At 38.8% G+C, this 16,627-nt stretch overlaps 2 protein-coding genes across 5 annotated transcripts; one reads left to right on the forward strand and one right to left on the reverse strand.

Annotated features, from left to right (window-relative positions):
* The first annotated feature begins 217 nt into the window (after window positions 1–217).
* On the forward strand, window positions 218–3,602 carry LOC306891309 (tripartite motif-containing protein 16-like protein). Its single transcript, XM_079451443.1, has 6 exons — window positions 218–895; window positions 1,076–1,171; window positions 1,349–1,582; window positions 1,682–1,841; window positions 1,935–1,994; window positions 2,206–3,602. Exons 1-6 carry the CDS (start codon window positions 317–319, stop codon window positions 2,727–2,729), a joined length of 1,653 nt encoding a protein of 550 aa, XP_079307569.1. The 5' UTR covers window positions 218–316; the 3' UTR covers window positions 2,730–3,602.
* Window positions 3,603–3,744: 142 nt separating this feature from the next.
* On the reverse strand, window positions 3,745–12,688 carry LOC306891290 (NACHT, LRR and PYD domains-containing protein 1 homolog). Of its 4 annotated transcripts, none has more exons than XM_079451400.1 (12): window positions 12,313–12,688; window positions 11,322–11,573; window positions 10,074–10,124; window positions 8,254–9,979; window positions 7,189–7,272; window positions 6,812–6,979; window positions 6,553–6,633; window positions 6,261–6,407; window positions 5,992–6,150; window positions 5,584–5,710; window positions 5,379–5,488; window positions 3,745–4,912 (listed from the first exon to the last, which is right to left on the reverse strand). In XM_079451400.1, the coding sequence occupies exons 1-11, from the start codon at window positions 12,329–12,331 to the stop codon at window positions 5,450–5,452; spliced, it is 2,853 nt and encodes a 950-aa protein (XP_079307526.1). In that variant the 5' UTR covers window positions 12,332–12,688; the 3' UTR covers window positions 3,745–4,912; window positions 5,379–5,449. The 4 variants fall into 4 exon arrangements, with proteins under 4 accessions (XP_079307526.1, XP_079307528.1, XP_079307527.1 ...); XM_079451402.1 differs by having other exon boundaries at window positions 3,748–4,912; window positions 5,588–5,710; window positions 12,313–12,672; XM_079451401.1 differs by having other exon boundaries at window positions 3,748–4,912; window positions 5,379–5,494; window positions 5,588–5,710; window positions 12,313–12,672.
* Between the last annotated feature and the right edge of the window lie 3,939 nt (window positions 12,689–16,627).

Consider the following 16,627-nt stretch of genomic DNA (forward strand, 5'->3'; position numbering starts at 1 on the left):
ACTCATTGTGTCAGTATATTTGTGTAAACATATTTGTTTATGAAAAACAAAAGGGTATTAAAATGTATAACTTTGAATGGTGATGGAAAAGCACTGTTACGTAACGTTCTGGCACCGATATAATTTTTAATTATTATAATATATTTATTATCTCACTTTGGAGCTGTTAGCCACGCCCACTTCAATTCGTTAAAATCGAAACTGATCTCTACTTCCTGATAGTCAGGGTGTGACTTATGATCTATGTAGTAAATTTCTAGCTGTCGTTTTTAAAATTTCACTGATATTGAGCTACTGTGTCTGTGTGTACGGTAAAATGGCAGAAGCCAGTGTTTCTTTGGTTCAGGATCAGTTCAGCTGTTCAATCTGTTTGGATCTACTGAAGGATCCAGTGACTATTAACTGTGGACACAGTTACTGTATGAGCTGTATCACAGACTGCTGGGATCAGAAGAGAGTCTACAGCTGCCCTCAGTGCAGACAGACCTTCACTCCAAGACCTGTTTTAGGTAAAAACACCATGCTTGCTGAAGTGGTGGAGATATTGAAGATTCAACTACAAGCTGCTCGTCCTGATCACTGTTATGCTGGACCTGGAGATGTGAAGTGTGACGTCTGTACTGAGAGAAAACACAAAGCGGTCAAGTCCTGTCTGGTGTGTCTCAGCTCTTACTGTCAAACTCATTTTGATCGTCATGAAGAACTTCACTCTGGAAAGCGACACAAAGTGACTGATGCCACAGGACGACTTCAGCAGATGATCTGCCCTCAACATGATAAACTTTTAGAGATTTACTGTCGTACAGATCAGTGCTGTATATGTTATCTGTGTATGGTGGATGAACACAACAATCATAAGAGTGTATCAGCTGCAGCAGAAAGAACTGATAAACAGGTATGAAATCACAGATTGTTATGGTAATACCACCGTTTTTGTTCTGTTATAAATGTTTCTACATTGTCCCTAAATAATACTGACGATTTATAAAATGCTAAAATAACAATAATGGCTATAAAACTAAAATACCAAATTTTAGGTGATTTTAATATAAGCTTGTATCATTATTTCCAACAGAAACAACTAAAGGAAATACAGAGTAAATACAAACAGAGAATTCAGGAGAGACAGAAAAAGCTTCAGAATTTGAAATTGGCTGTAGAGACTCATAAGGTGAGACTGCTGACTGCTATAAGAGGTGTGTCACGTTCAGGCCTCTCCTCCACTCAGTCAGTGAGGAGTCCAGTGCTGGAGAACTTTCCAGTCCCACTGAAGTTCACTGTGACTAACAGACTCTGTGAGGAAACAATAAAAGAGCTTCTCTCACTTTCACTCTGTGTGTTCTAACAGCGCTCTGCACAGGCAGCAGTGAAAGACAGTGAGAGGATCTTTACTGAACTGATCAGCTCCATTGAGAGAAGTCGCTCTGAGGTGATAAAGCTGATCAGAGATCAGGAAAAAGCTGAAGTGAGTCACGCTGAAGGACTCTTGAAGCGTCTGGAGCAGGAGATTGATGATCTGAGGAGGAGAGACACTGAGCTGGAGAATTTTTCACACACAGATGATCACATTCATTTCCTCCAGGTAACAGATCTGAAAATCAGGACAGTGATCTTTGAAGAGAATGTTTTGCAGAGATTGTATTTTATGCAATGTTTCTGTTGTTTGTCGTTGTGTGTTTAGAGTTTCCAGTCTCTCTGTGTTCCTCCTGGATCTACAGACTCACTCAGTATCACTGTCAGTTCTCATCTCACTTTTAATAATGTGGGGAAGCATGTGTCCCATCTGAGAGAGAAACTGGAGAATTTTTGTGGAGAGGAGACAAAAAACATATTAGACAGAGGTAAAGAACGTATTTTGTTATCACCTTATCACATCTAAATATATAATTGTTTTCAGAATCAATTATACTGAAGATGTATATTGGTTTCCATAGTAATGTATACTGAGATTATTCTCACCCCTAAACCCTTGACCAGGGACCAGTTCCTACAATGTGAGTCTCAACAACAATCAATCTTGCACATAAACGTAATAGATCAATTTAAGATGCTGACAATTTTTTACATGCAACCATTTTTTTTCTTAAAAATCCTAATTTATATACTGAAAAACCTCTGAATACATCTTGATGTTTTCTTAAAATTTTCTGAAATTCAGATTTTCTCATATAACTACATACAGATTAGATGCTTTGTCTTCACCAGATTATCGCCAGTTCACTCTGGATCCAAACACAATCCATAAACATCTGTTTGAGAGGGGCAGAGTGATTACTTATACTGGAAGAGTCCAGCCGTATCCGGATCATCCAGACAGATTTGATGGTTATTATCAGGTGTTGTGTAGAGAGAGTGTGTGTGGACGCTGTTACTGGGAGGTTGAGTGGAGCGAGGATGTGGATATATCAGTGTCATATAAGAGCATCAGCAGGAAGGGACGGAGTGATGAGTGTGTGTTTGGATGTAATGATCAGTCCTGGAGTTTGTCATGCTATGATTCCAGCTGCTCATTCTGGAGCAGAAACAAAGAGACTAAACTCCCTGTATGGTTCAGATCTTTTAGAATAGGAGTGTATGTGGATCACAGTGCAGGAACTCTGTCCTTCTACAGCGTCTCTGACACAATGATGACCCTCATCCACAGAGTTCAGACCACATTCACTCAACCTCTCAATCCTGGGTTTGAAGTGCGTAAAGGATCAAAAATAAAACTGTGTGATGTAGCATAATATATTGTCCAGGGGTTCCACAAATGAGAATAACAGAGTAATGTTGATAATCATCAACTGTTGCTTGCTTGAAGTCAAATCAACGGTAACAAGAAAATACCCAGGGGTAAAATTGTATTGCTGAGAGGTTCAAAAGTTATTATTTTTTATGAGAAATTACTTTTTGAAACAAATTAGACAATTGATAAGTATGCAGTTGTAAAATTAATGTAGATTTTGGTAAATCATGCATTTCTGTACATTTGATGAGAAATGTTTGAGTACATTTTGAAATCTTAAATATTAACATTTGCTTGCAGACTTGGCAAATGTGATCTCTCAGTGTGTGACATTGTTCAGATTTCTTGCAAACTTAAAATATTTTTTTTGCAAACAAATTTCTCATGGGAAATAGACACAGGAGATTCTAGCAAAAATAAACGTCAAGTTAATTCATTTATTCTGTAATTGAGAAAAAAAACTTGTCAAATACCTATCATTACTCAGTACAAATATTCCTATTAGATACATTTATATTAGTGATATTAAGGTTTGAAAAAGAAAGACCAGCTCTTAGGTCTGTTTTTAAATACACTTGTATCCCTTTTGTATAGGGGGCCATTCTCAATATTAACTAGTTGTTGTTAGCATGCCTACTACTGGCAAATCAGCTGTTTATTAGAATTTACAGAGCACATATTCTGCATGACCAGACGCTACATCCCTAATCCTACCCATTACCTAAACCTAACTAACTATTAATTAGCAACAAATGAAGGATTTATTGAGGAAAAAGTCAAAGTTGATGGTTTGTTGATAGCGAGAATTGCCCCCACACTGAATTGTGACCTAAACTTGCATATGTAGAATAAAAATAAATATTTGATCAACCTTTTTGGTCTTTTTGTTTGTTTAACCTGTGCAGAATACTCTTACTTTGGCAGAAGATATAAAAAAAAGCGTTGCACTGAAAACATGCCAACAGACACGTTGCCGCTTATACGCAGATCTAAGCTCAATAACAGTTAGACACTCAAATGAAAACATAAACTTTACTTTTATTTACAGTGATTGTTTCTCGTCAGTTTATAAACACCTCTGTCTGCTGGGAACAAATTGATAACTCACACTGGCACAGTGCAGCTGTATTCTGATCATCCAGATTGAATGTAAATCTTCAGGTGTTGTGTAGATGTAGCAGGTGCTGTTCTGACTCTAGTTGCTCATTCAGATGTAGATGTATATCTGAATGAGCAGTCACATGTCTAAACCTCATCGAGTGTCCAGATAATCTAGAATAGGAGTGTATTTGGATCAGAGCAGAGGGTCATATCATATTCAGTTTTCAGCATTAGTCATTATAAATGAACACTAATTTTAGATAACATGTTTAATCCTGTATAAGAAATTTGACATATGCCATACATTTTAGATCATACTTGTTTAAATCTTAATTAGACTACTCTTATTTAGTGTTTAACTTAATTTGTCGTCATTTATCGTATTGGATAATATACAACACAACATTTGTAATGCTTTCCTTTTTTTACATTAAGTATTTAATGATGTTTGCATCAATATCATTACGATTATTAGGCCTATCTGTGTTAAAATGCTGTATGGTTTCTACATTCATAGTTCCCCACTTACATTACAGTCATTAATTCATCTGATAACTTACATCAAGAAAGTCTTGTGTTATTTTACCAACACAAATCCAGCTATTGAATTGGTACAGTATATTGATTGAAACTCATCTCACTTTTACGGATTGATCATTGATCACCGGAAACATTAAAACTTTGTACCAGTCTCATTTGAAACGTTGCCAATAAATTATTGTTTTTGATACTTTTGCAAGTATTGGTAGTGTGCAGTATAATCTTTCATTACACGGTTTCATTTTGAAAGAAACTAAATCTGAAATGATCTAAACCCAGGGTAGAGTGGTTAAGTGAATGTGGTGTGGACTCCCTGGATGAGGGTCATTGTGTCAGAGAAGCTGTAGATCAGTTTCAGGGTCACCGGCTGGAACAAGGAAACAAGGAAGCATCAATTTGAGTGTTGAGAGGCATCCTGTGTCTTTCCATCCTAATCCCCAAGACATTTTCCTTCTGTTTTGAATCTCATTTTCGAATCTTCCATCTGAATTAAAATTGGGTTGGTTCATCCCACAATGTCACACAGTTTAAACTGGGGAGAAACTGGGAGAGAAACAAAAATGAAAATCAATTAAATGAAAATTAAGAAATATGTTAAATCCTTTTATAAATCTGATATGCTTTTAAATAAGCATTCACCCTTTTACAAACGCTATCAGGGAACTCTGAATACTCCTAACTACAAAAATATACCAAACAATTGATGTTATTATTTCCTAGTAATGATAAATGGTTTGCATGTCTTTGTTCAAGACATTTTTTAGGTTATTAGAATAAGATTAGAACACAGTTATTATATTGTATATTATGTTCATGCCCTTGTGCCAAAGGTGCTAATAAGTAAGCAGAAAAGCACTGGGACTCTTTTGCTTCGCTCTGCCACAAGAAATGTAACATCGATAACAGGTACTTACAAACACTTTATAGCAACGTATCACACAAATGAATGTTCATTTAAATGGTCAGAGCAATTCACACTAAAAGTGGCTTTACTCGTATTATAACTCACTTTCCTCTGTATAATTCTCCCCACTGAATATAATAGTCACTCTCTGGTTGCAGTCAAGTTCTTCGATCTGCTCAGTCTGATGAGTGCAGCCGTCTGTGGATTAACTGCACCTAAACCTTTACAGAAACACAGAACACACGTCGGTGCTGGATCCCACTGAGATAATCATGTTAAAGCCCAAGAGATGTGTGAATGTGCAAGTTACAAACCCTTTAATGTTTAGAGTACACTGAGGATGTTTAAGGGACTCCTTCAGTAACCTGAGTCCCTCCTCCATTAAAAGACCAGGGAGCCACGGTGTATCATCAGAGTTCCGTGAACCAACATTAAAACTACAACAGAAATGCACACACATTCTCAAAAATAGGTTCAGCAGACCAGTCCTGGTGATAACCACGGAGCAATGAAATACAATTTTATCTAAAAATAAAAACATAAAAGTAGTCCAATGAATTTTTGTGGTAATTTACAAGTTTTAAAGTTAAAATTTACTTACAATTATCAAGAATTGCCCAAATATAATAGATTGATTTTGAATGTGACTGTAATAGTGTTCTCTCTCTTTCGAATTCTCTTCACACAAATACCGTACACACTAGCACATAATCCTTACCTAAACCCTTTCAGACTTTTGCAGGACTGGATGAGGAAGAGGATTCTGAGGGCCCATTTCTCAGTCAGGAGGGGAGCAGAAAGATTTATCGCATTCAACCCAGACAAAGAGGAGAGATGACAAAACAGAGAATCCACCTGTTGATCAAAACCTGCACTCCTATAGACACAGAAAAACACGTAGGACTGAATATTAGAGTTTAAACTTTAGCTGTAATTTTAACAACTACATTGCATGGTAGAAAGGTGATATTAGTTTTGCAAACATACTCTTTGGTTAAACAGTTTATGTCATGGAAGTCCTGTAAGAAATTCTTCAGATTAAAACTGGACATCTCTGAGCGTGGAAATTGCAGAAGGATTTCTGAAAGTGATGGTACATTCTGTGGGCTTGAACACCACCTCAACACATTCAACCTGTAGGTCAAGGGTAAAAACGAAAAACACATGTACTGTATTATTTCAAGAACATAATTCACGAGTTTATTTATCCAGTACTTTGGGATTTAGGAGGTGAGGAATTAGTGTAAGATTCACGGCAAAGAGTGAAAGAGATTCTTACACAAGGTTTCCATCTGTGTTAAAGAGTCGGAGAGATGAGCAGAGACTCTCCGCATCATTGCATCCTGTGCTCGCCCTTAAACTGCCAATCAGAATCTACAGTTAATATTTGAATATCTACTGTAAATGTAAATACATTCGCACTGGATTTTAGCGTCTCGCCTGAAAATGGACCAAATGATGATTATCTGAGTTTAATAAATAAAATCGTAATTAAAGGAGCAGAATAACTTGATTTGTGTTCCTGTAGTTATTTCTACCTGATCTCCTCCCATTTCTCTGTGTTTTGTATGAAGTCTGTCAGGTTGAGGACAGTGTTAGCTGTGATGTTCTTCACTGCAATCTGAAGTCCACCCACAGTCTTCTGTTTGTGTAGAGCATGAAGAATCTGCTTCAGGCTTTCATCTGACAGGCCGCTGCTGTTCAGTCTGAAGAAAACACATACAAGCATCAAGAAAATTTTATGTGGGTTTTTTATTTTAATTTGATTTCCTGATATACTGTAGTCTTCCTTTATGCCAAATAATTAAGTCCAATAAATGTCTTAAATGTTTACCATAAACCATCAAATACTAGATCTTCATGGTTTAATCTAACCCGAGGGGGAATTAAAAGCAAATACAGGTTTGGTGCTTACCGCAACTCCCCCAGTAATTTTCCTTTTCCAAGAGCTGAAATCAGATCAGGTACTTCCGTGTCTGTAAGGTTTTGCACTGTCAACCTAAAACAAAGACACAGACTATGACAAACTTTCACAGTTATCTGTCATACTCAGCATGGACAAGAGCTTGCAAGAAACCTTTGCACCCATTGTCTGAAGTCAAAATATATGTAAATATCTACGTTTATTTTTAAGTCAAGTAAGCTGAATGCTTAGTGGATGCTCAGTGGTAAGAGCATGGCGTTAACAATGCCAAGGTTGTGGGTTCGATCCCAGGGGATTATACATACTAAGAAACAAATGTAATGCGATGTAAGTCGCTTTAGATAAAAGCGTCTGCCAAATGCCTAAATGGAAATGTAATGTAATGTATCACTTTAATTTAAGGATTTTCTTCTAGATATTTGCACCACAAAACAAGACAAACATTACTACAAAACATATTGTCTGTCAGGACCACTGTCGTCAAATATGTAACAATAGCATATATTTAAGGTTGGTGGAATGAAACTGTTCTGGGCAAACTCTCCACTCTTCCATGCAGCCTTGACCCCCTACCCGGGGAACCAGAACAGTTTACGATGCATAACAGGATTAAATTAAGTGATCCGATAGATACAGATCGATACGGAGGAGATGGGGATGGAGGTGGGTTTTGAGTGCAGCATTATTAAGCAGCTGATAAGGAGCAAAAAGGCAACTTAAATAGGACGCAGTCTAGTGTGTGTTGTATGACTATTGGTTAACGTTGATAAGCTGCACCTGATGTGATCGGCTGATGCAAGCTTGACTCACATGGCCTGCCAGAACTAGCTCAACGCTTGATTTTTGCTGTGTTTATTGACCATAAAAATTTCTGTAAGCCTGTGATATGGGACTTTATTGTTTCCAATTAAATGATGTTAGCAGGTTAATTCAGGTAAAATCGTAATGTCAAAAAGCCTTGAATTAAACAGTATCCACTCAACTAAATTGTTGTGCGCAACATCAAAATATTGATTATTACTTTTTTTTATTAAATGGCTCCCGAGCATCACTCACTCTAGTTCTGGTGTCCTGCACAGCACAGGCTGAAGCATTTTCAACTCTTCTGCTGCAAAATTAAGATTCAAGCTTCTGAAGTAAGGACAACACTCCAGGCAATACACCAATGCCCAGCAGTCAGTCCTGCTTAGAGTATCCCATGACATGTCCATCTCCTGCCAAGCTTCAACTGCTTTCTGCACAAAGTCTTTCTCGTGAAGCTCATACAGGCAGAGGAGAATAAAGGGCAAAAAGTTATAGTCTCTATTTGAGCTAATAAAGAGGATCCATTCTTCCAACTGTGCTTGTACAGAAGGTGGGACAGATATGTTGTGTATTTCCTTGAGCAAGTCACTCACTTCTTTATTACAGAGACCACAGAGAAATTGAATCACAGGAAGGAAATGAAGTTCAGGACATCCATACTTGAGTGGACAATTCTCATCCAAATACTGCACACCGTAGCTTTTCCAGTGAGAGTGGAACCGCTCTGTTAGTTTACTTAGAAACTCTTTTTCATCCAGTGAGATGTAGTACAGAGCGGTAAAAAACTCCTGAAAGCTGAGATGCATGAAGCTGTACGTTGTCTCCTGTCGGATTCTTTTCCTAAAGAGGAATTTGCCAAGGAATGGACTGCCAGATGGGTCTGACACGGTTTTCTTCACAGTTTTCAGATCAAACAAAACTTGTCGTTCCATCATTCCTCTCTCTGCCAGCTGACCCAAACTCTTCAGCAGGGTCGGGACAGACTCACTCAAACCCTGACAGTGATGCTCCAGTAAAGTAGAAACAAAGTCAACATATATGGATGTGGTTGTTTCCAGACTGCTTGTTACATCACAACCATCACTGAATCTTTGTCTGATAACTGTGCAGATGATCCAGCAGATAACAGGACTGGAACAGGCGGTATACAGGGTTTCATTTGCTTTAACAGACTCATAAGCTTTCCTGAAGAGCTCCTCTTCCTGAAAGAACTTCTGGAAATACTCCTCAACCTTCCTCTCAGAGAAGCCTATAATCTCAGTAAAACGCTGAGGTTTCTTTAGCAAACCGCCCAAAGTGTCTGTAGCTGTAGATCTGGTCGTGATAAGCAGGAAAGATTCGGGCAAAAGGCAACCCTTCAACAGGGCCGTCAGAGAAGCCTCAGGTGGAGCTTTTTTATACAGATTGTTGGCTGTTAACTTATTTGATGGGTCGCCAAATGAAAATTTTAGTTCATCAAATCCATCGATGAGGACAAGCACTCTCTTTGGTGACTTCTGAAGGACCTGCAAGATCTGATCTGCTGTTAAATTAGAATTGATGCTCAAGATCTCCACCAAGCTCTGCTCTTCAGATATCTGGCTCAGTTCTTTGCATTTCAAGTGAAAAACACAATCATAGTTTTCTCTGCCGTGATTTCCAGATGCCCAATCCAACATGATCTTTTGTGCAATGAAGGATTTGCCTTTCCCAGAGTTCCCTTGAAGAATGACAGCACCAGGACAGATTCCCTTACTATCTGCACTGAAAAGAGCATCCAGGACAGTGTTTACTTTCTCTGCGTTATTCTCGGAGCTCATCAACTGTTGGAAACGTTCTCCCATAAAACACAGTTCTTCTGTTCTCTCATTCTTCTCTCTGTGTCTCATTAGGATCAGAGGCTGTATGTAGCGCTCAGACAGCAGCACATACTCACCAGGCAGTGAGTTATACTCTGTCACAAACTCATATTCCCTCATGATCCACATCTTATATTCATCTGTGCAAAACACATAAAGGTCATGAGTGAGAAACAGAAATATGTCCAAAGATTTTGGTAATGTAGGACCATGAAAGATGAAAAATAAACTCACCTAAACTCTTTGCTACAGCATCAAGATCTACGGCAGTTGGTGGGTTGGTACCTGAGAAGGTTTTAAAATTATATATTCAACAAACGTCCCAAAAATATTATAGATAGTTTGTCACAACATAAAAACCTAACATAATTGACTCCTCTTCATGTTGTTTTAAACCCATTTTTATTTTTTTCCTGTAAAAAACAATAGGTGAAACCAGTGCTCGAATTGAATAAAGTATTATGGGGGGTCCCCACCATAATACACAATATATTTGATCATAATATGCATAACTATTTACTATTTATTAAAAACGGGCTTTCATAAAAGAACAGGCTTCTTTTACTGTATTTGGGATCAAATAGATGAAATGACTTTTCAACAGTAGTGTCGTCCAACAGAATAATTCTAACATTGTTTACCAATGTAGCATTTACTATTTTCCCCAAAACAACTGGATGATTGACACTTTGTGATAATAATGTTTGTTCCAAAAGACTTGTTTAAATGCAAGAAACTAGTTTATTAGAAATCTAAAATATAAATTGTGACAAGACCGGCTGTCAGTCTGTGTGTTAGTGTTGTGGGGATTTTTCAACGATTTCAGTGCAGTTTACATTGTAACATCCAGAGTCTGTCAGTTAGCAGACTGTTCAACCATTTCAGTCCAAAATATTGCTTTATTCAGGAACTAATTATGGCTATCAAAATGTAAATCATAGCTATTTCAAGAGTGAATCCCACATTTATATACCAATGTAAATTCCCGAAACTTTGCAGTATTGCATTAAATGAGACATGACAACTAGCCTATAAACAAACTTACTTTAAATTATTGTTAATTTAACAATATGCATGATTTTAAAAACATTTTTCATTGTCATTTTAACGCAAGTAAAAATATCTGAGGCATTCCCTATCTCTACTTTTTACTTCTTATGGGTCCCTGATGCCTTATCGGGGTCCTTGATCAATTCGAGCACTGGGTTAAACAAAAGTTCAAGTTAATGACTGAGGCTGTCAGTCTCCTTTTTGTTACAGAAGAAAGTAACTTGTTAACTTAAATAACAACATAAAGGTAAGTAAATAAAGACAGCGGTAACACCATACCTTCGATTATCAGATATAGTATACAAAAAAATATGTTTACTTGTGAGCACAGGTATACTATTTAGTGATAAATTAACCCTCTAGTGGCACTATGACATTCCCTAATTTGAAACTTCGCTTCCTGTGACCGGCATCTTCAAGAAATGCTCTTACTCAGATCTCTAAGCAGAAACGGAGCATGCTTTTCCAGTCCAGAATAAAAGGCAGATTTAACTGCATTTCCCCCAGAATGCAAGACTCCATATAACACTCTCAGTCTCTTCTGGTTGGTAGCTGCTGATTGGATCTCACAGTATGACTCCCATTCCATCATTCCATTTGACCGAAGATCATCTGCTATTGGCATCACCACTTTGTCCACCCTCTGAACGAGTGTCGCCCAATGAGAGTCCACAAACTGAGCACCTGGTGGACAATAAATAACAAAGATAGATAGGCATTGCAATAAACATTGTGATTTTCTACATAATATTTTTAACGTTTGCAATATTCAGCTCTGGTTGAAATGATAACTGCATTTATTAGTTTATTTTTATGTTAAAATACTTTTAAATTAAACAGTAATTGGGGTCTTTGGTCTAGACATTCAACTGCCATCCTTTAAAAAAGGGATTGTTTATACAAAAATGAAAACTGAAATAAAAAATGTGACATGTAGACTTTGTTCCATAAAATAATATTTTGAAGGACAACAGTACCCAAACAACTTTCTGACCTGAACCACTGAGACATTTTCTCAAAATCTTCTTTGGGGTTTCACAGTCGAAGAGCTCTGTACAAGATTTTAGACGTAAGGTAAAACGTTTTTTTTATTTTTGGATGAACAATCCCTGGTTTAACTATAGTCATTCTTTGTTTATTTGTACTAAAAGCAAATATGGTTGAACTACAGTCATCACAGTTTATTCATGATATGCAGTAAAACGGTAACCAGTCTTCCATAAAACATGTTTGCTAAACTTTAACAATAAAAACAATCTTGTTGAATTTTCAATGAATTTCTAGCAAACGGGTAGTCATAGAAGTCACTGATTCAAAGGGTGTCGTAAGGTTTAGTTGTCATTTGTACTGCCACTTTATTTTAAAATATTATAACATTTTGACTATTTTATTATAAAGTTTTTTACTGTAGCCTACTACTTACGAATTGCGTCATGGTCCATGTCTCACAAGCGTTTCTTCTTTGGTTAACTTGTCTGAGATTATCCACTGAAACGGAAATGTTTAAAGCACACAGCTGTATTTCGCGAGCATGCGAAATTATAACTATGCATTTACAGCATAGCGCCGTCAGAAAATGACCCAAATCAGCGGTCTTGCCTTCAACTTTACAAGTGAGATCGGCTCAAGTTTCTCCAAAAAAACTAAGATATAAAAACGGAGAATCTCGCTTAACCTGATTTTAACATGTGAAGGTCTTTATCTATTGAAGTCTTCTTACTGTAGATCCGAATGTCTTTACCTTAATGTAGCGGAGGAGTTTATGCGCCCGCCCCAAACCCCTGGCGGAAACCACCGGTACCGCCCAGAGGCGACACCGGAATTATTACATCACCTGTGTTTTATGGGCGTGTAGACTAGATATATTGTGTTTTTGTCAACAACAGACAGTCCTCCTCATACATTCTGGATAAAAAGAGTCTTATTGTTAAAGAGCACAAAAGTGAGACTTGTACTGTGTTACTCGTAAAAGGATAAACACTTTATTATATTATCCTAACAGCTACATTTGTACACATATGGTCCATTAACACTTACAACATACTCACTGTATTCTTTAGAAATACTTAGACATTTGTATTGCATGAAACATTTCTAAACAACAAATTAAAATCTGTAGTTAAGCTGGGAAAGAAATTGGAATCGAAAACGGCACCTTGATTCTTTCGATTCCAAAAACATGAATTGGAATCGATCCCAAAGATTCTGGAATTGTACAGCACTACTTCTTAACTTTGGATAAAACACTGCTCGTCACTGTCCTTTTTTTCTACACAGCCGTCCAATCACAGTTGAGTAGAGGCGGGACAAACACTACATTGGCCAACCATCAATCACAGCAATGGAGAAGTTAATGTTAACGGTTACTGCATTTTCATATTATTTAATATTCTTCGCAATCAGATACTAGTAACAAGTAGGATAACTGTTGCGGATATTCTAAACCACAGCAACCAACGCATCTCCAGAATATCGCGCAGAGCCTCGTTCTCAGGCGACACCAGCTGGTCGTTTTCAGAAGAGCACCATGCCCTGTTTAGAAATGATTGGAATTCATTAACATACACACATTTTACTACGAAATGTGACATTTATAAAGTATTTGTGAATATATTTGCTCAAAAATGTTGAAGTACTTGAGCTGCTTGCTTGCGCGTGTACTGTACAGTACAAATTACTATTCGAACTTCGATGAATCTTCAATAAGAACTTACAACATAAATAAATAAATACATATTGGTTGAAATAAGTCAACCTGTCGCTCTTTCTCTTTCATTAGGTTACCCCGAGCTTATTCCTGGCATGGGTAGAAAACCCTTAAGCTTTAAGAGTACGCACAAGGGGACAAGGTTTTCCAAAAATATAAAAGTTTATTCAAAGCATCAGAGTTTGCTAGGACAAACAGGTAAATTATCCCGTAGAAGACTACACATGTAACAAATGTTTCCTCCCCCCTCCCAATAGATCAAATTTATCTTCGGCGAAACCCAGATACAATTGCGGCCTAAACACAGGACCACTCAAGACCCAAAATAATTAATATGCAAAATCCCAAACTCATAATACACTTCAAATAAACACAAACAAAATAATACCTGCCAAAAACAATACCACACACAAGAGAGTAGTCCACGTGCGGTGGACGTCAATGTAATATGGAGCGTGTTCTAATGGCCAAAAGAAAATGAGACTGGGAAGGGACGTAAACAAATACAATAGAAATAATGAAACCGCCTCGCTAGTCAGTCCCATACACCACAATCAGAGCACACAGCTAGATTGGAAACATGCGGCACGCACGTACAGGGACAGACCAGCGAAGGGAAAACCTAACTACAAAGAAACCCAGAAATACACTTTATAATTCAATAACAATACAAATATTTCCTTTAATCATATTACCCTTTAAAATCCTTTCAACCCAATATAAAATAGTATAAATTACCTGCAACACTGTAATCAACACTGGACCAATGTCCTTGATGAAACTACACGGCATTAAAAAGACATTACCTTAATCGAATAAAGCCATATGTCGCCAACACTGTTAAAATCTCAATCCATACATGTACCCGCTCTCTCCAACGGTGTCCGCCACGAATAACAAAATATCCCAGCAATGTTCACATCTGTAGTAAACCAGATACGTGCTTTCAAAGGCTTTGTGGTCATAAAAACACAAAGCAACATTCACTTAGCCTACCTGCTTCGGGCCCTAGCCATGCGCATATGTCCTCGAGAGCATACCAAAAAGGCTTCCACACACTTAAGATCCAAACAAAGGGACCGGACCTCGTATTTTGGCATCCTCTCAAAAGCTAGCTAGCTCCCATGCTACATTCTCTCTCCGAGACTTTTATCGATGACCCACCGATATCCCTATAGCCTAAACAATACAATTAGAAACATACATGTTTCCAAGGCTACAACTCTTCCCCAACAACTGTAGTCATAGGTAACCTATAAGGGTTGGAATGCTGACCCGCGGTACACCTACTGGAGCGCCGTAGTTCTATGGGCGGAGTAGTTTCGAACACAGGGGTGGCCTCCAAGACACATCCTCAGTGGACCCCAATGGGGGCATGTCACAATCATCTAGCAAAACTACCCCTAAAATAGAATCGCTATCGGAGTCCGGGGGAGAGATAATACCTGGATTATCTTCATCCTCAGACGTAGTATCATCATTACTTAGACCCACATCAATAAATGCCTTTCGCATTTCCATCCGATGGACCTGCTTCACTGGCCCTGCCTGAGACACTGGAGCAACAGAGTACACCACACCCTGCTCCCCTGGCCCAAAAATCCACTGGCAACTTAGGCTCACATCCAAACATACATACAGCATAAACCAGCTGGGGTAAATATTGGAGCCACTTCCTCTTGTTCTCTGGGGGCATTGTTCACAACAGATCGGGAAGAGTGCGATTAAAAGGGTCGCACTGCCCATTACCCTGCGGATGGTAAGGAGTAGTCTGACTCTTCTGTACCGCATATACCTTACATAACTGGCTAAAAGGTTACTTTCAAAATGGTCTGAATGCAGACGACAAGGGACCCCGAAAAGGTGAAACCAATGTCGAACCAACACCTCTGCCACAGTACTCGCTCGCTGATCTCGAAAAGGGATCTCTTGGGTAAACTTGGAAAACACCTCTGCCACGTAAGTACCAAGACACTCTCCCTACAATCACTCGCAGGCTCCAACGCAGTAAACTCCATGGCCAAGATTTCATGAGGCCGGGATGCCTGTAGTGTTCCCATAAATGACCTAACTTTTGGTTGGACTGCCTTGGCAAGGATGCACCGCTGACATTCTTGACACCAACGTTCCACGTCTCTCACCATTCCTGGCCAATAACAACGATGCTTCACCAATTCTACAGTTCGATCTCTCCCTTGATGCACATGACTGTCATGCAAATGACTAAATACCTCTCTTTGAAGACATTGCGGCAACAACAACTGGTAGATTTCCTTATGACCATCCGGTGTATACACTAAACGATATAGTCATCCCTCTCTCTCACGCAACCGGTCCCACTGCCTAGCCATCTCCTTTACGGCTCTATCCCTACAAACCAATCTCGAAGGGCGCAAACCACTACCTGTGGCCCAAGCATTTATAAGAGGACCAATAACTGGGTCCGCCTTCTGCAAACAAGCCAAATCTACCGGTGAACATCCCGGCAGTGCAGCAACCTCACTAGCACTCACCACTAAGCATTCTGGCGACCCACCCTTTGACTGCAGCTGTTAAACTTGTGGAATCTCGGTCCCCGTGAAGACATTATTCATGGCCTGTCGAGAGAGTGCGTCAGCATTTTGATTAGTTCTCCCTGGGCGATATTTAAGCACAAAGTTAAACGAGGCCAACTGCAACAGCCACCTCTGCTCCAGAGCACCCAGCTTTGAGGTCTGCAGGTGACAGAGCGGATTATTGTCCGTATAGCCAACGAAATAATTTCCCAGCAAATGCTCCTTGAACTTATCACATACCACCCACTTCAGAGCTAAACATTCCAATTTCATGGAGCTATAATTCTCCATGTTCCGCTCTGTCCTCCGCAGACCCCTGCTGGCGTAAGCAATGGGACAACGCCTACCAACCTGCTCCTGGGACAAAACTGCCCCAAACCCTGATGACTTGCGTCTATCTCCAGAACAAAAGGCTTCCGGAAATCTGCGTATGCCAGAATCGGGGCTGTCACCAACTTTGTCTTCAGAGTTTGAAA

Source organism: Barbatula barbatula (assembly GCF_947034865.1).
Source record: "Barbatula barbatula genome assembly, chromosome: 3".
Classification (NCBI taxonomy): domain Eukaryota; kingdom Metazoa; phylum Chordata; class Actinopteri; order Cypriniformes; family Nemacheilidae; genus Barbatula; species Barbatula barbatula.

Bases quoted from the DNA above. Each gene is read 5' to 3' on its own strand.
- LOC306891309 (XM_079451443.1), top strand. From the start codon at position 317: ATGGCAGAAGCCAGTGTTTCTTTGGTTCAGGATCAGTTCAGCTGTTCA. The intron at 896-1,075 runs GTATGAAATCAC...TATTTCCAACAG, and splicing joins CAGAAAGAACTGATAAACAG to AAACAACTAAAGGAAATACA. The intron at 1,842-1,934 runs GTAAAGAACGTA...TGGTTTCCATAG, and splicing joins AAAAAACATATTAGACAGAG to TAATGTATACTGAGATTATT.
- LOC306891290 (XM_079451399.1), bottom strand. The intron at 7,273-8,253 runs GTGAGTGATGCT...TCTTTGTTTTAG, and splicing joins TGCAGGACACCAGAACTAGA to GTTGACAGTGCAAAACCTTA. The intron at 6,151-6,260 runs GTATGTTTGCAA...CTGTGTCTATAG, and splicing joins ATAAACTGTTTAACCAAAGA to GAGTGCAGGTTTTGATCAAC.